A 23,237-nucleotide genomic window follows, 5' to 3' on the forward strand; every position below is an offset into this window, starting at 1 on the left:
AGAATGTGCAAACTCCACACAGACAGTTGCCTGAGGTTGGAATCAAACCCAGATCCCTGGAGGTGTGAGGCAGCAGTGCTAACTACTGAGCCACCGTGCTGCCAAACGTCCTCCAGAAAGCAGTGGAACGCAGAATTTAAAGCAACGTTAGATGGACTTTGGTAAACAAGGGAATCAAGGTTTATGGGAATGCAGATAGGAAAATAGAACTGAGATCATAGCGTGATCAGTCATGATCCTCGTGAATGGCAATGCAGGCTCAAAGAGCCAACTGGCCTAATCCGGCTTGCATTCCTATGTTCTGAAGAACTAACTCCATTCATCTGCCCCAATGAGATGTACTTGGTAGGATTTGCAGTATGCTTCTGAAAAATATACAGGAGCCTATGGCCCACCTTCCCATTGCCAGGGAAAAGAAAGAATTGAATATGGAATGACTAAAGTGAGAGTTTGACCTAAACGTCTGAACGTACCAACTTTACATAGTTTGACAAAGGACCTAGTAGAGTTATGAGAGATTATCAGGAGACAACCTTGTAGTTCAAAAGTGAGTATGTAATCATAATTACGATTAAACTTGCATAATATAACTGAAATCAAGAAATCACAGCTATAAAATTGACCAAACTAAATGTTATGACAATATTTTTATTACTAAATGTATCAAATGCACACTTCAACTATCACAGTGTAGAAAAAAGTTAGAGCACTCCAATAAAATCTCGAGTACTTGAACATACATGCTTAGATTTTGGGGTAACTTTGCTTAACTTCTGAAACTCATGTAACACACTTGCAATAACATCCTAGACAACTGGCATAAATGCTGCAGAGCTGACTAAAAGCTTCCAAGGTGTAAGTGTGTCACACTGTCCCAAAGTAACTATACCATAAACACGACTGGCATGCTGGTACATCAACAGGTCATCAAGAGCAATTAAAGACAATAAAAGGCACGACGCCTGCGTCAATAATAAAAAAATCATTGTGTGCAGCCTAATGTCAAGGCAGAGAGTAAGTAGGTGTTTTCTCCTGTTTGCATGCGATTTTAATGCAGCACTTTTCCAGGTTCAACAGTTAATGGTGAAACAAAAGATATCCATTATGCTGAAAGTGCAAACTCTTCTGACTAATGAACAGTCTTTCCCTAGCAAGTTAGTAACGTACTAACGTGGAGCTACTTCTGTTCCTGGCGCCTCCAAGGAGACGGACTGTGTGGATCCATGATTCACTTCCTTTATGGCCTAATTCTGTAGTGTTCCTTCTTTGATCTGTTGAATGAAAAGATTTTTCTCATCCTCTGGAGTCCTCCCATTCTGTGCCCGGACTATACACGTAGGCCTGTGCAGGTTCAGCATGTATATCAGCTGTTGTTTCTCATTTTTTAATTCTTCTATTTGTGCTTTTAATTCTGCATTCAGAGATTCCAGTTTTTCTGACTCCTGGGGGTAAGATATCATATTCAGTAATTTGTCAATTAAGCAGTTATGATTTTTTAAAATTATACATTAAATGCAATAACTACACACCTGAAGTACTGCAAAATATATTCCTCACCTTTTATGTTAGAGTTCATTAACTGAAAATTTATTACCTTGAAATTTTACCCTTTTACTTTACATAAAATATCAAACTGACATACAGAATTCTACACAACAAAATTCAATTTGGAGACGTTTATCGGAACATTATTCTCTATTTTCGATTGTTTTAACCTCTCAGGTAATGTGGTCCAAAAGACTTCCCAAAATTATCCAAGTGCCAGATTTCCAATTACATTGTACCATTTAAAGGTCCATTTGGACTGGTTTACTGATGAGTGGATATGGCATGCTTACAAATAAACCTTGTTCCTGTGACAGAGGCCTCAGAATGACAAATATGGGTACTCAATGTTGGCAGGTAAAGCTTTTTGTGGAATGGTAGGATTCAAGATGGCGCCAACACGAGGGGACTCCTTGCAAACTCCCTATAGCAGATCTAACTCTAACATTTCTTGTAACTGTTCTACACTTTTATCTGGAGATCCTTACTTAATATGATCTGCCTGTATTGCTCGCAAACAAAGCTTTTCACTGAACTTAGGTACACATGATAATAAAACTAATCAACAAAAAGAAACAGCCTACTTGACAAAGCTGAGAAGATATTTTTGACAATATGTTGCAGCTTGTGGATAACTTGAATTTGGAGCTTCAACTAAAGCTATCTTTATGCAATAAGTTAGCCACCATAGCCACATGTGGCTATTTAGATACTCAGGAGAGGATAATTTTAAAGTAAGTAAAAAATGAATATTAGACACTGTTGGATGGCATTTGGACAACAGTCAGCATAAGTATAGGTATTTCAGCTTAAAGTCAGAGTCATACAGCACAGTAAAAGATCCTTCAGCCGAACTCGTGCATGCCAACCAGATATCCTAAATTAATCTAGTCTGATTTGCCAGCATTTGGCCCATATCCCTCTAAACCCTTCCTCTTCCTGTACCAAGCCAGATGCCATTTAAAATGTTGTAATTATACCAACCTGCCCTTCCTCCGGGAGCTCGTTCCATACATGCACTGCCTTCTGCATGAAAAAGTTGCCCTTTAAGTTCTTTTTACATTTTTCCCCTGTCACCTTAAACCTATGCCCTCTAATTTTGGACTCATCTTAGTATGCCTGCCAGTAAAATCACAAGATAAAAGGCAGCATGGAAGAGTTTTGACTATTGAGTGTACCTTATTTCCTTGCCTTTAGTTTTTTTGATGAGTGTTTTTGTATTTGCCATCTAGCCTTTAGTGATTTGTGTACATATTCACCAAAGCCCCATTGTACTTCCACTGTTTCTAATCCTTCACCATTAAGAAAATATTCCAACTGGTTTCTTTTGGATGTAAAGTGTCTGTTGGGATATGTTATTTTATTCAAAATAGTTAGTTAATTTACATTTTTATGGTTATCCCTATTGAGCACCTGCTCCACCTGTATCCAATGTCTCTTATTTTAATTCCAACTTGAATAAGTAAATGTCATATAATTAAGCAGGGAAATCTCCAAATGCAATAGTTAGACAGCATGGAGTTTGGCAGAAATCACCATTAACTATAGTAATAGTGATCAATAATATGCTGATGGATCATAAAAAATTAATTCAATTCAGGGAAGCTAGAAAACTTAGTTAAGAAAAAAATAACCTGCAAGGTTTGTAGCTCAGGTTGAGGCTTAGGGTGTAGGTTTACTCACTGAGCTATAGGTTTAATATCCAGACGTTTCATTACCTGGCTAGGTAACATCATCAGTGGCAACCTCCAAGTGAAGCAAAGCTGTTGTCTCCTGCTTTCTATTTATATGTTTATCCTGGATGGGGTTCCTGGGGTTTGTGGTGAGGTCATTTCCTGTTCGTTTTCTGAGAGGTTGATAGATGGTATCTAGATCTATGTGTTTGTTTATGGCATTGTGGTTGGAGTGCAAGGCCTCTAGGAATTCTCTGGCATGTCTTTGCTTAGCCTGTCCCAGGATAGATGTGTTGTCCCAGTTGAAATGGTGGGTTTTTTCATCCGTGTGTAGGGCTACGAGGGAGAGAGGGTCATGTCTTTTTGTGGCTAGCTGGTGTTCGTGTGTCCTGGTGGCTAACTTTCTTCCTGTTTGTCCTACATAGTGTTTGTGACAGTCCTTGCATGGAATTTTGTAGACGACGTTGGTTTTGTCCATGGGTTGCACTGGGTCTTTTAAGTTTGTTAGTTTTTGTTTGAGAGTGTTGGGTTTGTGTGCTACTAGGATTCCAAGGGGTCTTAGTAGTCTGGCTGTCATTTCTGAAACTTCTTTGATGTATGGTAAGGTGGTTAGGGATTCTGGCTGTGTTGGTCTGTTTGTCGTGGTTTGTTCTTGAGGAATCTGTGGACTGTATTTTGTGAGTATCCGTTCTTCTTGAATACGTTGTGTAAGTGGTTCTCCTCTGTTTTCCAAAGTTTGTCTTGCTGCAGTGCATGGTGGCTCATTGGAATAGTGTTCTGATACAGCTTCGTTTGTGTGTGTTGGGATGGTTGCTGGTGTAGTTAAGTGTTTGGTCAGTGTTTGTCGGTTTTCTGTATACGCAGGTTTGTAGTTCTCCGTTGTCTGTTCTTTCGACTGTGACGTCCAGGAATGCGTGTTTGTTGTCGGTTTCTTCCTCCTTGGTGAAATTCATGCCTGTGAATGTGTTGTTGATGATGTTAAATGTCTCTATCTTGTTTCGTTTTGTGATGACAAAAGGTGTCATTTATGTAGCAGACCCAGATTTTTGGTTTGATGGTTGGTAGGGCTGTTTGTTCTAGTCTTTGCATTACTGCTTCTGCTATGAATCCTGACCCTCTCTCCCTCATAGCCCTACACACGGAGAAAAAAACCACCATTTCGACTGGGACAACACATCTATCCTGGGACAGGCTAAGCAAAGACATGCCAGAGAATTCCTAAAGGCCTGGCACTCCAACCACAACGCCATAAACAAACACATAGATCTAGATACCATCTATCAACCCCTCAGAAAACAAACAGGAAATGACATCACCACAAATCCCAGGAACCCCATCCAGGACAAACATATAAATAGAAAGCAGGAGACAACAGCTTTGCTTCACTTGGAGGTTGCCACTGATGATGTTACCTAGCCAGGTAATGAAACATCTGGATATCAAACCTACAACTCAGCGAGCAAACCTACACCCTAAAAAATAACCTCTTTACCAGGAGATAACTAAAAAAAGGCCATGTTTAAGCCTCTGTCACAGGATATAACACAAAGTGCAAGTTTTCTACTTGTAGTAGCCAACTCATCCAGTAGGATTTTATTTTATTGCATATGTAGATTGTAGCTGTCCAGAAAGTGGCACCACAATTAGAGTTAACTGGGAACTAATAATCCCTCTAAATGACAAAAATGAAGTGCGTCTCCAGACAGGGCCTTGAGACATTTATGTTCCATCATTGACACCTGTTAATCCTATCTGTCTTTCTCCTTTTGAAATTATTTTTCAGTTTCATTTTCCTCATAAATGTCCCCACAAGAAATTAATTACACATTTCTTCAGTTCTACCTAAGATCACATCGCAAAATTCAGTGCCAAATAGTCCGTATGCTACATCTAATGTAGAAAGACTGTGGGAACAAGGTCATTTTATGTAAGGAATAACATCTTCCTGGCTAATTAAACATTAGTGCTTTGGAAACAATAAACAATGTGAACAGCACAGTTTTGTTTTAAGGAATCAATTTTCCCATGCTATGGCCATGTAGGTAATGATAGACTGTTTCTGTCAAATCAGAACAGTGCAGTTTCCATAATCACCCATACCTCAGGCCAAAGAAATTGTGCATCTGAGTGACTTACTTTTTGTAATATGTCCGTCCTTTCCTTCTTCTTATTTCGACATTTAGCTGCTGCTATTTTATTTCTTTCCCTCCTCCGTCTTCTTCGTTCATCTTCCTGTGGTGTCACCTAAAAAGAATGAATATCTAAACTCACTTTCTCAGATTTGTAAAATGATGGCAATGCCTTACAATCTAAAATTAAGTAAGATCCTTATTTGCTTGCACTGTTGCAATGTTTTAGGTTTAGTGTTCACATTATAGTAAAATTTTAGTATTTCCAACCTATACATTTAATTAACATACCTTTTTCTCTACTGTTTCACTTGAGTTCTCAGTTGCTGTTAAATAATCCATGCTTGAGGATCCATTTGATATCCGTTTGCTTTGAATGGCAAATCGCAGCTCTTCTTTGACCAAAGGGGTAATGTTTGTAAACTCATCAAATACCAAAGACATTGAAGGCGAAATACATGGAACTACTGCTGCTGTACTGACATCTGATGCAGATGATTGTCCTATGTGTTGGAGCATCATGGTACTGGCTGAAAAAGAATTAAGTTATGATGAAATTATTCAAGGCATTTGGATTAAAATCAAATTTTCACATATTTGTTTCTCAGCATTTTTCTTAGCTCTTCACTTCACCAACATGCGCCTACGTCGATCAAGAATATGCCATTCAGAAATATCCAAACGTAGCCTCAAACTGATTGTCTCTCACCTCCTCTCTGGGCAAATGCCTTGAGTCTATCCAGCCCAAACACCCAGGTGAAATGGAAAATCCCAGACCAGACCATAACTTAGATTCTACTCCATGTGTAACACTACCACTTTTTAAAAAAAAAATTGCTATTATTGTTGCTATATGAAGCTTGCATAACTATTTCTAAAATATAAATGATTGAGGGATAAGAAAAATCAGTGGACTTTTGAAGGACAGTGGCTGATGGACCAGAGGTGAAAAGGAAGATTACCTCCCTCCCCCAAATTTCTTGGCAACAGACCAAAGAGTGGGACCTAGAGGGCCTCAAACCTGGCTCAGGGAAAATGCAACAAAGTTTTAGGCAGGAAGAAAAGCACATAATGGCACTACTCTCAACTTTTCCCTCCCACTTTATTGTAAACCCGCTCCTGGGATGTAAATTCTCCTCATGCATTTCTGGCACGTATCCTCATCCACTGCAGAAAGAACTGACTTCCCATTTATTAAAATGAACACAACTGGATAACGTCCAGGTTTGTACTTTCATTGAGCGAGGCTGCCCACTAGAAGTGCATACTTATGAACTGTTCCTACGATAAAAGCATTTGAAGAAGTTGTATATATAACTAAAGAAAAGCATTGAAGAGAAACAGATCTTAGTGTTTGGATGATTTATCTGCCATCAGGCAACAATATTCAAATCAGCCCTGTTTGTTCTGAAAAGCAATGTTCACTCCCAGTCTGTATTATTTGCTATAGTGACTACTGTCAGAGTGAGCATTAAATGAGAAGGTCCTTTTAAGTAATTGAAAAGTAATTAGCGCTAGACCACAAGGGTCCTTAGACATCTCTATTACTTAGAGAGAAAGAATTGGTTATATATAGCTTGATGGACAGCACTCCACCTGCATGAGGCAAGCCAAGAGAGCAAATCTCCTTGTATGATTGTGCCTGTTGTAACCTTGGCCAATTATTGCACCTTTTTCACTGCACTGTCCAAAATTTGGTGACTCAGCACAGACTGAGGACCAAGCTTAGTGACTCCACTGTTTATTCAGCATGGCAATTCAAACAACAGGCCAAAATTAAAACAATAAAACCAGTGCAAAGACGGAATGATTTTCATTTTGTCAACTGGCTCTATATATTGTTTCTCCCCCTCCGTAAGAGGCTTTTTAGTATATCTTGACTGAACTCAATCTCAGTTTCTCAAACTAAAAATTTGCAAGTGTTTGAATCCCTGTATCATGCAATTCTTCAATTGAGTCTGCTCTTACTGGGTAACTTTCTGAAATATTCTGCACTATAAAGTGTTGTGTAAATGCTGGCAGAGTTGCCTACCCTTTTTTTCACTCGGGAATGAACATTCTTCTCCTGCAAGTGTTGTTGTAACTCAAGAATTAATCTGGAATTGGGACCATAAAGAACTACCCAGAATCAATTCAAGGCCAATTTGAAAATATTGTACATATCCAAGCAATAGGGAGATGCCAAAGAAGATGTGACGTTTCACTGTTTTATGAAAATCTGTTATAGCTATGAGATTAGAAGACAGCTGTTCTTTGACTATTCAGTATGAACTCTTGCTCAATGTAGTCCTGTCAACGCCTCAGTGATTAATCATTCATTCTGTTACATGATCAACTAGGAATGTTTTTGGTCAGATCTTAGGGTTGCATTCTGTACACAGTACTTCCGCTTCCATTCCTAATCGTTGCCCCAATTAGGAATATGTTTTTTAGCAGTTAGGGCAGTGAGTTACAAAGACACATATAAGTTTGAATTCATTATAAACATATCTCATTGATCTCTACATGTGTCGCTCATGACATTGCTTGACATCATGCTCAGGTAGTGAGTAAATGGAATTGGGTACAACACAAAGGACGAAATACTCCTTCAGTTGCCTGTATGTGCTTGCTTACTGTTTAATTCAAGGTAGCAGCACAGTTCAATAGTTTACCCATAATATATACATTCAGAATCTCTATACCATGTTGCCAAACATGTTGCCACATTGATGGAGAAGGGAGATCAGAGAAGGGGGAACTGAAGAAAATTCCAAGAAGAGAGGGAGGGAGGTTTTTTAAAAAAAATATTGTTCATGGATGTGGGCATCACTGGCAAGACTAGCCTTTACTACCAATCATAAATTGTTCTCAAACAAAGGCGATGAGTCAGCTTTTTGAACCACTGAAATCCATGTGGTATAAACACATCCACCCATTCCCATTACAAAGATATTATTTCCTTGCTCCCATCACAGAAACCATTAGTACCATGTTCCCCTCACTTGACAGTTTACACATTCACCACTTCTCTCAGAACTCCTGCCTCACTTCATATTCCTCACCCTTCATTTCTAGTCAGCCACTTCACCCTGATTGTAAAAGGTAACAGGTCACGAACGAACTGGAGTGGCCAGGATCAGAAACCCACCTGGTAGGAACAGGCAGTTCCCTAAGGAAGGAAGGAAGGAATAAATAAACAAACAAACACACCATTGCATCATATTGTTCTAACTAGTTGAAAACATGGTGGCAACTGTTATTTATGGAGGCAGAAGTGTTTATTCAGAATGGAACCCTGAAATCTTCTCCATCTCATCAATCACCAATCACTAACTCTCCCCTTCTCTTTTGTATGACAATCATTGAGAGAAGAGAACCAGTCATAGAACATAGAACATAGAAGAATACAGCGCAGTACAGGCCCTTCGGCCCTCGATGTTGCGCTGATCAAAGCCCACCTAACCTACACTAACCCACTATCCTCCATATACCTATCCAATGCCCGCTTAAATACCCATAAAGAGGGAGAGTCCACTACTGCTACTGGCAGGGCATTCCATGTCAATGTCACGATTGAGTGTAATTTGGAGCAGTAAATACTTATACACGTGCCTGAGCTAAAAACATTGGGCACTGAAGTTTGGGGATTCAATGAACTCCAACTGTCTGAACTCCCACACTTGCCCTCTGACCAAGTAGTGGTTGTTGCAGGATGTAGTCAGGAGTCAGATCCAAACAGATAAAAATGATTTATTTTCAAAAATCAAGATGATAAAATCTCTCCAGGTTTTAGCATGTGGGTTTCACACTCATTCTAACCCCAATCCTGATCAGAGTTAAACATCAAGGCTCTGGACAGGGTTAATCAGGTATCACAACTGACGTTTTCAAAAAATTATGACTAATTTGTATAACGTCTCATTTTCAGAGATGCATTTCTCTTGCCACAACTCCCCCAATCTTTGTACTTTCATCAGAAGTTCAGCAAAAGCAGCAGTTACTTGTCTATGCAGAGTTTCTGCCAAAGTTCCAGCAGTCAATCTCAAGAGTCCAAAGGCAATTCTCAGTGGTTGTATATAAGGTGAACTTTGGCTTCGTAGCAGAATTCAGATTTAGTGGTTGTGGGGCCTTAGCCTCATTTGAGAAACTGGAGCACATAACTTAGGTGATATTTTAAAACTGTTTTCAGTGCTGAGTTTTTAAAAGGAGGTGTCTTTCAGCTGAGAAGCTGCATCAAGAGATCCCAATAGCTAAAAAGGAATAGGATTTGAAATGCATAAGGGACATGTCTGTTATTGCCCAATGCATTTCTGATCTCGCTGGTGCCAGATTTAAATTTGCAATCAATCAGTTTCTGTTGATTCATAGACTCATACAGCATGGAAGCAGTTCCTTTGGTCCAACCAGTCCATGCCAACCATGTTCCCAAACTAAGCCCACCTGCCTGTGCTTGGCCCATTTCCCTCCAATCCTTTTCTATTCATGATCTTATCCAAATGTCTTTTAAATGTTATAACTGTTCTCATTCACCACTATCTCTGGCAGTTAATTCCATACACAAACAACCCTGTAAAAAAAATTTGCCCCCATGTCTTTAAATCTTTCTCCTCGCATCTTAAAAATATGTCCCCCAGTTTTGAACTCCCCTACCCTGGGGAAAAGACACTTGCTATTCTACCTTATTTATGCCTCCCCATGATTTTATAAACCTCATTAAGGTCACTCCTCAACCTCTTATGCTCCAGTGAAAAAAAGACCCAGTCTTTCCAGTCTATTTTTATATCTCAAACACTCCATTCTGGGCAACATCCTGACAATCTTTTCTGAACCCTCTCCAGTTGAATAATACCCTTCTTATAAACAGGGAGACCAGAACTGCATACAGTACTCCAGAAGTGGCCTCACCAATGTCCTGTACAACCTCAGCAAGATGTCCCCAACTCCTAATTTGAAAGATCTGAACAATGAAGGAAAATGTGCTAAATGCATTCTTAAACACCCTGTCTACCTGTGATGCAAATTTCAAAGAATTGTATACCTGAACCTTAGGTCTCTGTTCTACAACACTACCAGGGTCCTACCATTAATTGTACAAGTCCGGACCTTGGTTGCATTACCAAAATGCCATGACTTCACATTTGTCCAAATTAAACTCCATCTGCCACTCCTTAGTCCATTGGCCCAATTGAACAAGATCTCTTTGTAATCATAGATAACTTTCTTCACTATCCACTACACCACCAATTTTGGTGTCATCTGCAAATTTACTAACCATGCCTCCTTTATTCTCATCCAAACCATTTATATAAAATGACAAAAAAAAAGTGGACCCAGGACCGATCCCTGTGGAACACCACTGGTCACAGGCTGAAAAACAGCCTTCCATTTCCACCCCTTGTCTCCTAATAAGTATCCCATTGGCATGCTCACCCTGAATCCCATATGATCCAACTTTACTAATTAGTAAACTATGCAGAACTTTGTCAAAGGCTTTACTAAAGTCCAAGTAAACAACATCTACCATCTGCCCTCAATCTTTTTGGTTACTTCATTAAAAAACTCAATCAAGTTTGGGAGACATGATTTTCCTTGCACAAAGCCATACTGATAATCCTTAATCAATCGTTACTTCTCCAAATGCATGTCAATCCTATCTTTCAGAATCACCTTCAATAAGTTGCCCACCAATGTCAGACGGACAGGTCTATAGTTTCCAGGCTTCTCTTTGCAGTCTTTCTTAAACAACAGCACAACATTAGCCACGTTCCAGTCCTCACCAGAATGTGAAAACAGGAGAGTAGTTTGAATTTTGCAAGTCTAACTGTTGATCAGACAATAAAATTATGGTCCTACAGTTTATTTCTGCACTAGCAACTTATTTATTGTCAGGTCTGCAAAACACAACAAAATTCCAAATTTCCACTTCTCTTTAGAGTGGCATTGTCATCCTGTAAGTGGTGGCCTGATTTATAGATAAATAAGTACAAACTGTAACAGATTACTGACAGGATCACATCACACAAAGTTCATCCAAACTAATTTACTAACCTTCTGTAAAAATGGAAAGAGAAAATTAAACATTCTATCAGATATTCTTCAGCTGTTAGTACAAATGTCCCAATATATAATTATATCATGGTGATTTTCTTCAAACAACTTAGATCAACTTACTGGAAGAATCCAGTTGCAAACAGTACTATTAAATTTTACCCATAAGCACTCACAGCAATAAATCAACATCACTCAATGCAAAATCCAACAACAGGAAGGTGACATAACACTAGCATGCAGACGTGAATGACAGTTAATTAAAATGTCTGCCAGTAAATAGCTGTGAAATCAACAGACTGCTGCAGTTCATTGCACTTGGCATTCAAAACAAATATCAACAGAAATTAGTTCTCCAGCAGTCTAACACACTACGGATTGATACCTATCCAGAACAATTTATGACCATAATATACACTTCAACAGATTCCTAATAGTTTAAAAATATCAATACCAAAGACTGAGTTTACTGAATAATCTGGAGATAATGTTCTGTTATTTAAATGACAGTTTGGGCTACTTTATCATACCAAATGTAAAACGTTCTGATGATAGTGGACACCACCTTCATACAGAATCACAATAAAAACAGTGAAAGGTCAAGATTGCAGTTTCTCTCTCTCTAATGTTTTAAATTCACTTTTTTTGAATATTGTTTTGGAAGATGGTGGTGTGGTAAGTAATGTTACTGGATGAGTAATCCAAACCCACAGTCTGTTGCTCTGGGGACATGGGTCAAAATTAAGAAATGTTGGAATTTAAAACAAAACTAGGATAAAGGCAACTATGTAACTGCTGTTGATTATCATAAAATCCAATTGGGTTCACTAATATGCTTTAGGGTAAGAAATCTGTCACCCTTACCTGGTCTGGCCTTCATGTGACTCCAGAGGCAGTACAACTGCTCTCTGGACAGTTGGGGATGTGCAATTGGTACTGACTTAGCCTGCAGTGTCCACATTCCAGGACTGAATTTTAAAAATTTGCTCTGCTGGGGACATTGACAGAGTACAGACTTAACATAACTATTATAGTGAAAGTAATGCTTACATTACAGAAGTCCCACTGTAAGTAGCAATTGTCACGACTGTGACAGGAAGACCCTGAATAACACCGTACCTAGACCAAAGAAGTACTGTCAATCGCCTCCGCATAGACAATGAAACTGTCTTGCTATCTCTGGCTCTATGTAAGCCTCCCTTGGCAACATACAAGTCTTCAATAAGAGTAAATGTCAACTTTATAATAATTACGGCTGAAAACCATAGCTGCATGCAATTGAATAGAGATTGATTTTAATATGTTCAAAGGGTGTGAGCATTACTAGCTAGGTCAGCATTAACTCCCTATTCCCAATTGCCCTTAAGATACTGGTTAGCCTCCTCCTTCACCTTTTGCAGGCACATCCAGTGATGATAGGAACGGAATTCCAACATGGTGTCTTAGCAACAGTGAAGGAGGGACAATATAGTTCCAGGTCAGGATGCATGTGACATGGAGGGGAGCTTGCAGAGTGATGCCACCTGCTGTTCTTGTTCCTCTAATGGTTAGAAATTATGAATTAGGAAAGTGCAGTCCAGAAGAAGAAAGAGTGGGGAGGAACAAGTAGTTGGCTCCAAATATAATCACTTTTAGTCAAATGCACAGAAACAGAAAAGCAAGGCTGGCAGTCCAAGAATGCAAAGGTTAAATGATATCACCTTATTTATCAGAGGCTTTCTCGAATTAGAGACCTTGGCAGGAAGAGTTACATGTTCCTGGAGAAGTTTTCCCTGGAATTGGGATAACTGACATAGGTAATAGAGTAGATCAGTAATGTAGAGGGTCCTAAGAGGACTATCGTTGAGATCCATGTGGGGACAAACAGTACAATGTAAAAATAGCTCATGATTCATAGCCATAGAAAGATGGAATACCATCATTGAGCATGTTGTTCTGTTATTGTTTCAGATCTCCTATTGACCAAGCATGATTTTACCAATTAGAACAGCAGAATTAAGAATTTCATAAACTATATTACATAGCAGGACAAAGCAGAAGAAAAAAAACTGGGAAATTGAATCAGTTTGTTGAAAGATTGGAGCTTTTCAGTAAGGATGGGATTCACTTGAGCAAGTTAACTCAAATGTTTCAATGCTATTGCTAAGGAAACATTCAGAACATCTTTAAACTTATCAGACTGGCAAGGGAGAAAAATCAAAGAGCAGCATAACTAAAAGTAATGAAGCACATCATTGGACCCAGCAGGAAAGAATTTAATCAAGGGACAAAATTGCATCATCAGGCTATTTTATTAAATGCTTCTATACAGATATTGAAAGTTAGATTTAAGTTGACAGAAGATTATACAGTGCAACTGTAAAACCTTGAATTAATAGCCTCACTAGGCTGTGGCTAGGCTCAAACTTTGAATTTCAATATGTTGTTTGGAAAGGATAGGGTAGTTAATAGGGGGAAAAAGTGGAGCTGTCGTCAATGTTATAAGGATGTAACATGTAATGGATCAAGGCATCATACCAAGTGGAAAGAACATTGTGGTAGTTTTCACTGAATATTTTTAATGCTAAAGAACCTCCAAGATGATCAGGAGGAGCCTTAAGCTAGTTTAGCTCATGTTCATTATATTTTAGTAAAGGAGTTGAAGCCAGCACAAGAGATGACCAGCCAGAAGAGCATTAAGTAGTTGATCACACTTAAAATATCTGCAATAGTTTCTATAGTGGCCTGCACATCATTGTGGTGATTGGTGGTTCAAGGAACACCCTCAAATAGTAAGCAACAATTTGGAAATGAACAGAGAACATTCAATAGTAAAGCACAGGAACAGGTCCTTCAACCCACATGTATGTGCCAACTGTGATGCCATTCTAAACTAATCCCATCTGACAACACATGATCCATTTGTTCCTATTCCCTATCTGTTCAAGTGTCTATCTAATCACATTATTAATGCTAATTTGAAACACTACCTAAAGGGATCATCATCATGCAATGATCATTCTGAAACAGAGGACTTTTGAGCCTATTCAGTTCCTTTTGGGCGGTACCTTGCAGTTCCTGCCAGGTTGGATTTGATGGTGGGACCAAGAGCACACGAGGTCAATGGGCTAATGAGTTCCCAGCTCTGATCAATGCTCAGGACAAGGAGGAATCGGATACAGTTACCCACTTCAGTCAATTTCCTTTTGCATAAAAGTTCAAGTTCTAAATTAAGAAAGGCCAATTTTGATGGTATTAGGCAAGAACTTTCAAAAGCTGATTGGGGAGGCAGATGTTCGCAGGTAAAAGGATAGCTGGAAAATGGAAAGCCTTCAGAAATGAGATAACGAGAATCCAGAGAAAGTACATTCTTGTTAGGGTGAAAGGAAAGGCTGGTATAGGGAATGCTGGATGACTAAAGAAATTGAGGGTTTGGTCAAGAAAAAGAAGAAAGCATATGTAAGGTATAGACAGGAGAGATCGAGTGAATCCTGAGAAGAGTATAAAGGCAGTAGGAGTACACTTATGAAGGAAATCAGGAGGGCAAAAAGGGAACATGAAATAGCTTTGGCAAATAGAGTTAAGGAGAATACAAAGGGTTTTTACAAATACATTAAGGAAAAAAGGATAATTAGGGAGAGAACAGGGCCCCTCAAAGACCAGCTTTGTGGCCTTTGTGTGGAGCCGCAGAAAATGGGGGAGATACTAAATGAGTATTTTGCATCAGTATTTACTGTGGAAAAGGATGTGGAAGATATAGAAAGTAGCAAAATAGATGGTGACACCTTTCAAACTGTCCATATTACAGAGGAGGAAGTGCTGGATGTCTTGAAACGCATAAAGGTGGATAAATCCCCAGGACCAGATCAGTTGTGCCCTAGAACTCTGTGGGAAGCTAGAGAAATGATTGCTGGGCCTCTTACTGAGATATTAGTATCATCAATAGTCACAGGTGAGGTGCCAGAAGACAGGAGGTTAGCTAATGTGGTGCCACTATTTAAGAAGGGTGGTAAGGACAAGCCAGGGAATTATAGGCCAGTGAGTCTGATATCAGTGGTGGGCAGGATGTTGGAGGGAATCCTGAGGGATAGGATGTACATGTATTTGGAAAGGCAAGGACTGATTAGGGATACTCAACATGGCTTTGTGCATGGGAAGTCATGTCTGACAAACTTGAGAGAGTTTTTTGAAGAAGTAACAAAGTGGATTGATGAGGGCAGAGTGGTAGATGTGATCTATATGGACTTCAGTAAGATGTCTGACAAGGTTCCCCATGGGAGACTGGTTAACAAGGTTATATCTCATGGAATACAAGAACTAATCATGTGGATACAGAACCGGCTCAAAGGTAGAAGACAGAGGGTGGTGGTGCAGGGTTGTTTTTCAGACTGGAGGCCAGTGACCAGTGGAGTGTCACAAGAATCAGTGCTAGGTCCTCTACTTTTTGTCATTTACATAAATGATTTGGATGTGAGCATAAGAGGTACAGTTAGTAAGTTTGCAGATGACACCAAAATTGGAGGTGTAATGGACAGCGAAGAAGGTTACCTTAGATTACAACAGGATCTTGATCAGATTGGCCAATGGCTGAGAAGTGGCAGATGGAGTTTAATTCAGATAAATGCGAGGTGCTGCATTTTGGGAAAACAAATCATAGCAGGACTTAGAGACTTAATGTTAAGGTCCTAGGGAGTGTTGCTAAACAAAGAGACCTTGGAGTGCAGGTTCATAGCTCCTTGAAAGTGGAGTCGCAGGTAGATAGGATAGTGAAGAAGGTATTTGGTATGCTTTCCTTTATTGGTCAGAGTATTGAGTACAGGAGTTGGGAGGTTATGTTGCGGCTGTACAGGACATTGGTTAGGCCACTGTTGGAATATTGCATGCAATTCTGGTCTCCTTCTGATCAGAAAAATGTTGTGAAACTTGAAAGGGTTCGGAAAAGATTTACAAAGATGTTGCCAGGGTTGGAGGATATGAGCTATAGGGAGAGGCTGAACAGGCTGGGGCTGTTTTCCCTGGAGCGTCGGAGGCTGAGGGGTGACCTTATAGAGGTTTACAAAATTATGAGGGGCATGGATAGGATAAATAGACAAAGTCATTTCCCTGGGGTAGGGGAGTCCAGAACTAGAGGGCATAAGTTTAGGGTGAGAGAGGAAAGATATAAAAGAGACCTAAGGGGCAACCTTTTCACACAGAGGGTGGTACGTGTATGGAGTGAGCTGCCAGAGGAAGTGGTGGAGGCTGGTACAATTGCAACATTTAAAAGGCATTTGGATGGGTATATGAATAGGAAGGGTTTGGAGGGATATGGCCTGGGTGCTGGCAGGTGGGACTAGATTGGGTTGGGATATCTGGTCGGCATGGACTGGTTGGACCGAAGGGTCTGTTTCCATGGTGTACATCTCTATGACTCTAAGTGCCCACATGTGAACAAATTGAAGACAGGGGCGGACAGGGCTCCTACTTCGAGCAATCCGGAGCAGGAACCTGGAGGGGAATTTCCAGTACCTCATTGAGAATACTGTCACATCTCCAATGCTTACTCCCCCACCAGAGTTACTTTGCCAACAGGCACAGCCCCAGGCTATCTTCCAGACGCTCCTTTCCACAATGATGATCTGGCAGCTGCGACCATCATTTTCTTTTTCTGGAACTCATGAAAGGAACGTTTCCATAAAGTTTAAGCAGTACCTCCTATCCACTTTTCTTTGTCTGATAATTCTGCCTATGAAACGTCTGGATTCAAATACCATAGCAATTACCAGTAAAACCAAACATTTCTTTTAAATTATTCACTTATTACATGATTCATCTTTTTTTCCTGTTGCAGAAGTTACATTTTATTAGCTAAGCAACATGAGTCAAACTGTTTATTCTTTGTACAGCAATAACCTTAAATTTGCTACATTGAGTTGACACTCCGTAACCAAGTTTACTTCACCTATGGACATTAGATGTTAAATGTTTAAGAACATAAGTAAACCATGCTGGAAATATTTCGTGTGGTTTTGGTTTCCAAATTATGAAATGGATTTTGAAATACTGTAGAATGTGCTGTGCAAAGAGAGATTTACAAGGATGGTGCTCGACATGTCAGAGGTTACAACAATTGGGAAGAAATTGAACAGGCTTAAAGGTCTTTTCTCTGAGAAAGGGGAACTGAGAACTGAACTGAAATAAGTCTTTAATTATAAAAGGATTAAGTAAGGAATGGATTAAGTGATTACCTGGGGATTTTAGTCTACATTTAGATTGGGAAAATCAAATGAGCACAGATAGCTTAGATGAGGAATTCATAAAAAGATTTTCAGGAGAGATTCTTACAACAGCATATTCCAGTATGATCAGACAGCAGGCTTTACTAGACTCAGTATTGACCAAGAAGATAGTTTTAATTCATCATCTCAGTGAAGATGCCCCTAGGCAACACTTACCAGAACATATGCTTTTTGAAGGAGAGAAGAGTGTGTTTAAAACTAAAATTTTAAACTTAAAGGACAATTATGAGGGCATGAAAATCAAGCTAGCAAAATTGACCTAAGCAATTTAAGCTAAGGGGTCACTCAATAGAGTTAGTAGTGGATGTTTAAGGAAACATTTGTATAAGGATAGAATTGATGCATTTCAACAAGAAAGACAAATTCCAAGGAATGAACCCCTCATCTGTGTTTAATTAAAAGGAACTTAAAGACAATATTAAACTTAAAGAAAATGGAAAATTGCATAAAGATGCATGGCAAGTCGGAAGATTGGGCAGAATATATTTTAAAAACTAAACAATGAATAAGGGAGGAAAATTGGAACAAAAGAGAAAGCTATATAAAGATATAAAAACATTAAGACTGCAAACAGCTGTTCAATAAAGACAGCTAACAAAGTGACCATTGATCCCATAGAATGAGATTGCAGAATCAATAGTGGTAAATAAACAGATGGCAGTTGAAGTTAAAAGATATTTTGCTTTGGCTTTCACTATACAAGATAGAAGAACCATCTCAGAAATTGCTGTCAGTCAGGAGTTGGAAGGAGAGAGGAAACCATGATTACTACAAACACCAGAAGAGTAATACTTGGCAGGTTGTTGGAACTCAGTGTGGTGCTGGAAAAGCACAACTGGTCAGGGAGCATTAGAGGAGCAGGAGAGTTGACATTTCAAGCATTAGCCCTTCATCAGGAATGAGCCATTCTGCAGTCCTCACTTTCTCCAAATTGTCAAGCCCCTGGGTGTGATTGGTTTCATCATGGGTCTTAACAAAAATTGACCTGTGAGATAGTTGATGTGCGGGTCTTAATTTTACAAAAAAAATTAGATTTGGGGAGGTTCCCTAAGATTGCAAGGTAGCTTCTGTGAATCCTTCGTTCAAAAAGGGATACAGAAAGCAAGATCATAAGATACTGAAGCAGAATTAGGCCATTCAGCCTAACCTGTCTGCTGTGCCATTAAATCATGTTTGATAGGTTTCTGAATCCTAATCTCTTGCCTTCTTCCCATAACTTTTGATCCCCTTATCAAGAGCTTATCTCTGTCTTAAATACTAAGCATGAAACTATTGGGAACTATTTGAAATAAAACATCCGAAACAGTGTGGGCATGGAAAGGATGTTTTCTCTGGTGGGAGAATGTAGAACTAGGGGCAACTTTAAAAATAAGGGGTTGCCATTTATAAAGGGTCGCCCATTTCAGACAGATCAAAATAAGGAGAATGTTTATTTCTGAGGGTTGACAGTTCTTTTTCTCATAAGCCAGTAGAGACGGATTCTCGGAATATTTTTAAGGTGGAGGTAGACAGATTTTTGATTACCTGGGGGGAGGGGCGTCAAAGCTTATTGGGGCTAAGCAGGAATGTGGAATTGAGTTTAACATAGATCAGCTGTGATTTTATTGAATTGTGGAACAAGCTTGCAGAGCCAAGTGGCTGGCTACCACTCATTTTAAAATGTATACAGAGGTTCCACTCACTGAGGTGGGATGGGGGGGGATGGATGCAGAAGTGGGATCACAAGTATAAAACAGTCACCTATAAATCCAATTGGAATTCAGGGGAAATTTCTTTACACAAAGTAGAATGGAACTCATTACCACAAGAGGTAATTGAGTGACCAGCATTGATGCATTTAAGGGGGGAAATAGGCCATTATGGTAAAAGCAATAGAAGGATATATTGATGGGGTCAGAAATAGTAGGTGGGAGTCCAATCATTTGGAGCACAAACATTGACCTATTACATCAAACAAAAATGGAAACTGCTGGACGAACTCAGCAGGTTTAGTATCCGTGAACAGAAAACAGATAATGTTCCAAATAGTTCTGAGGAAGGGTCACTGGACTTGAAACATTAACTGTTTTCTCTGCACAGATGCTGCCAGGCCTGCTGAGTTTTTCCAGCATTTTCTGTTTTTCTTTGTTTGAGGTCTCCAGCATCCACAGTTGTTTTATTTTATTTACCCATTGAGTCAAGTTGCATTGTTTTTATGTTCTAAATTATTTGTAGTCTTTAATGTAACATTGCCTGACATTTACCACAAATTGATTATGTGTCCAGGGATTTAAAGTCTCTAAGCTGTGCATTTTCTTACTCATCAGCAAACAAGTGCATTACCAAAATGATGTCATCGTGTAGTGATGTTACTGCATTATTCCATCATTATCACACCATAACTGGTGCTTTGAGTGGAACTCAAATGATGCTGTTGATACTATACACAATGTAGTTTGACCAGGTTAGTTTACAGGAGATCAAAGGATTTGCTGAACATTCTTCCTTTGGCTCTTTGTTGAACTTATAGCTAATCTCATTCCTATATTCTGTTCCCAAAAAGCCATTTGTCCGCAGTTATTTTTTGTTCAACCTCTTTTTGCAAAAAAGAACATATGCTCCAACAACTAAATGATTAAAACAATTTCTCATAACCTCTCTTCTCTCAATATAAAAGGTCCCTAGTCGGTAACTTTCCAACTGGAGGAATAAGTCATTTTATTTATCTTGTAGAAATTGTCCATAACATTGTATGACTCCACGGAATCTCTTCTTACTTTTTGTTTTTTGGGGGAAAATACTCCCAATAGCTCCACCTTTTCAACATAAAAGACTTGTTAAATGCTGGGTGTTGTTCAAATTAAATGACCCTTTTATTGGTTTGAATGTCTTGGTATATTTCTTTGTTCCTGTGCTCTAGGTCCCCTTTAATAAAACCCAGTCCAAATGTAACCTCATGGAAAGCAATTTGGAAATGCTCTGGCCATATCACTCAACTGTCTTGCATCTCCAAAAGGAAACTCCTATCTCCAGCGTGCTTTTATTACTACATTATCTTTATCTACTACATCTCCATGGCAATTTTTTCCATTAGGTCTTCGCTGTGCTTTTTAAAAAAAGAATGCATCTGCTAGTCTCCAATTCTATTTCTCTATTGTGTTTTCTCTGAATCTGTAGGTTAAAATTTACAGTCCCCATGTTGTGAGCTTGGAGGAAAAATCAGCTGGGAAAGTCAAAGGGAGCTGCATTGGGAGGACTGCACAATGCATTCCTGCCACTACAGAACTTACTTTGATACAGGTTGGGTTGTGGCTTAACTGTCCATTCTATATAGGTAGACAGCCAATTAACATTGGAAGGTTCCAATTTAGGGTGATGCTGTAGCCCAACAGGTGAAGAGGCCTGCTACTGTCTGAGGAGAGTACCAGCTCAATGGAGGCAAGCTCCCTGTGGCACATCATGGGACCAAAGCTGGTGTTTCCATGCACTAATGACAGGATTACAGGCAGGAAAGGTCACACTTGCCACCCAACCTATTTTACTGCAGGAGTTTCCCCTCTGCTCCACAAGGCCTAATGGCCCTAATTCCTACAGCCAAAAACCTGTAACTACATCTCTGACAGTATCTCCATTTTGCTCTTATAGTATCTGAACTGTTGCAAACCACCATTTTTCAAAGGGCTATTAGGGCTGGACAATAAATGCTGCCCAGCCAATTATGTCCACACCCCCTTAACAAACTGCCTCAGAAGTGACCACTTCTTCCAGTGGAATTGTTGAGGTGCCAAAACTGTTGACCATCAATTAGAAGGCCACATCCACCATAATTGGGCCTCTGGTCTCACTGCTAGTAAGTCACAGTCCTGAAGCCTATGTGAAATTCAGTGCTATATTACAACATTCAATTCCATTTTAAATCTCTGCCAGAATGTACCAGCTAATGCAAACAGGATGTTTTTTTCTCAATTGCAAAATCATGAGGCAAAAAATCATAAGTGGTCTGATAAAGGGTACTATTAAAAATGTTCGCTTATTTGTCTCCATCCAACCCCAAATCAAATTTCACACATTTTAAAAATTTTATTTTCAATTACTAGTATCTATGCATTCCATTTCTATTTTAATAACCATATGCTTATTCCATTGTCACAGATATTCCAGGTAACTACAATAATCACATTTGCTTCTCTCATTTATTGCATACACACAAGCACACCAACAGCACAGAAGGATTAGAACAATGGCCAGTTGTAAATGCTATTCAATCAGCTGTCAGGAAAATCTTTGACAATAAAGTTTATTTAGCTGTGACAGTTTTAGTCTAACCACAAATGAAATAGGAACTTTAATTTGTGTGGCAGATTTGTCATGTAAACAACAGGTTTCATCAAATCCTAATATGAAACACAAAGCCGTGGATTGAATTAATTTAAAATACAATCACAAAGTTCATTTTGACCTTCAAACTCGGTTACTAACTGACAATGACTCAGTAAATTGTACTTTTCCTCTCCCACTATTACTCATAAAAAGATAATGACTACAGTTTATGGAATTTCCTGTACTGAACACATCAGCAATTTAAAAGATTGGCAATAGCAAAGGCACTAATACTCATCCCCTGTAAGATCATATTTAACTAGAAGAAATTAACCCTTGGTCCAACTTTGCTGAGAGTCACATACCAATGTTAACCCACAATAATGCATTAGATTAGATTCCCTACAGTATAGAAACAGGTCATTTGGCCCAACAAGTCAACACCTACCCTCTGATGAGTAAACCACCCAGACCCATTCCCCTATCCTACATTTACCCCCAACTAATGCATCTAACACTATAGGCAATTTTGCATTGCCAATTCACCTGGCTTGGACGTCTTTTGGATTATGGGAGGGAACCCATGCAGACACAGCAGAATGTGCAAACTCCACACAGACAGTCACCTGAAGTGGGGATCAAACCTGGGTCCCTGGCAATGTGAGGCAGCAGTGCTAATCAGTGAGCACCAGCTTTGTGTTATTTTTGTAAACTAATAATCAAGATCTTAAAAGACATTTCAAAAAACATTCAAATTGGAATGACTACTTCACTGATAATGGCATTTGATCATAATTATGAATTATGATTTCTCCTTTCTTCTGTTGATCTTGAATTAGGAATGCACTGTTTATTACATTTAATTATATTAAGTTCTTGATCTCCTGGACATTAGTTTACCATATTCCCCACCACTGACAAATGGTAATTCCTTGCTTACAGTATACTTCTGAAATATGTGATGCAATTATTCTGAAATAACAATGGCAACATAGCTTTTTTATTCTGACATTTCATAGTCCAGTCAAACTGGTCACTCCAGGATTATTGATTTACAAGTTTATCTTCAACCAGATGAAAACCGTCATTGGTCAAAGCTTTTTATCTTGCACTCATCAGGACACTTTACAAGATTACAAATTGAAGGGGAGGAGACAAACATTTATACTGTGTGACAGAAGAGTGCTGATTGGTTGTCACGTGGACTCTGATTGGCAGAAGCATTGCCATGGTGAATGCATCCATTAATGTTAATATACAGTGAATAGTGAGGCTTTGCCAAATTTTAAAACAGGCAGCTGGAT

The 23,237-nt window shown here is 39.1% G+C and overlaps 1 protein-coding gene across 4 annotated transcripts in view; it reads right to left on the reverse strand.

Annotated features, from left to right (window-relative positions):
- Nucleotides 1-632: 632 nt before the first annotated feature.
- Nucleotides 633-23,237, reverse strand: part of atf3 (activating transcription factor 3) — a 28,170-nt gene continuing 5,565 nt past the window's right edge. The window contains exons 1-4 of one of the 4 annotated variants that reach the window (XM_072580812.1): nucleotides 8,392-8,503; nucleotides 5,639-5,877; nucleotides 5,355-5,462; nucleotides 633-1,442 (exon numbers count right to left, since the gene is read on the reverse strand). In XM_072580812.1, coding sequence (XP_072436913.1) covers nucleotides 1,245-1,442; nucleotides 5,355-5,462; nucleotides 5,639-5,877; nucleotides 8,392-8,398 — 552 coding nt within the window. In that variant the 5' untranslated portion in view covers nucleotides 8,399-8,503 and the 3' untranslated portion in view covers nucleotides 633-1,244. Of the gene's footprint in view, nucleotides 1,443-5,354; nucleotides 5,463-5,638; nucleotides 5,878-8,391; nucleotides 8,504-23,237 lie in introns of those variants that run through there. The other 3 variants (XM_072580814.1, XM_072580815.1, XM_072580813.1) reach the window with 3 other exon arrangements.

The sequence above is a fragment of the Chiloscyllium punctatum genome, chromosome 11 (genome assembly GCF_047496795.1).
Source record: "Chiloscyllium punctatum isolate Juve2018m chromosome 11, sChiPun1.3, whole genome shotgun sequence".
In the NCBI taxonomy this organism is placed as follows: domain Eukaryota; kingdom Metazoa; phylum Chordata; class Chondrichthyes; order Orectolobiformes; family Hemiscylliidae; genus Chiloscyllium; species Chiloscyllium punctatum.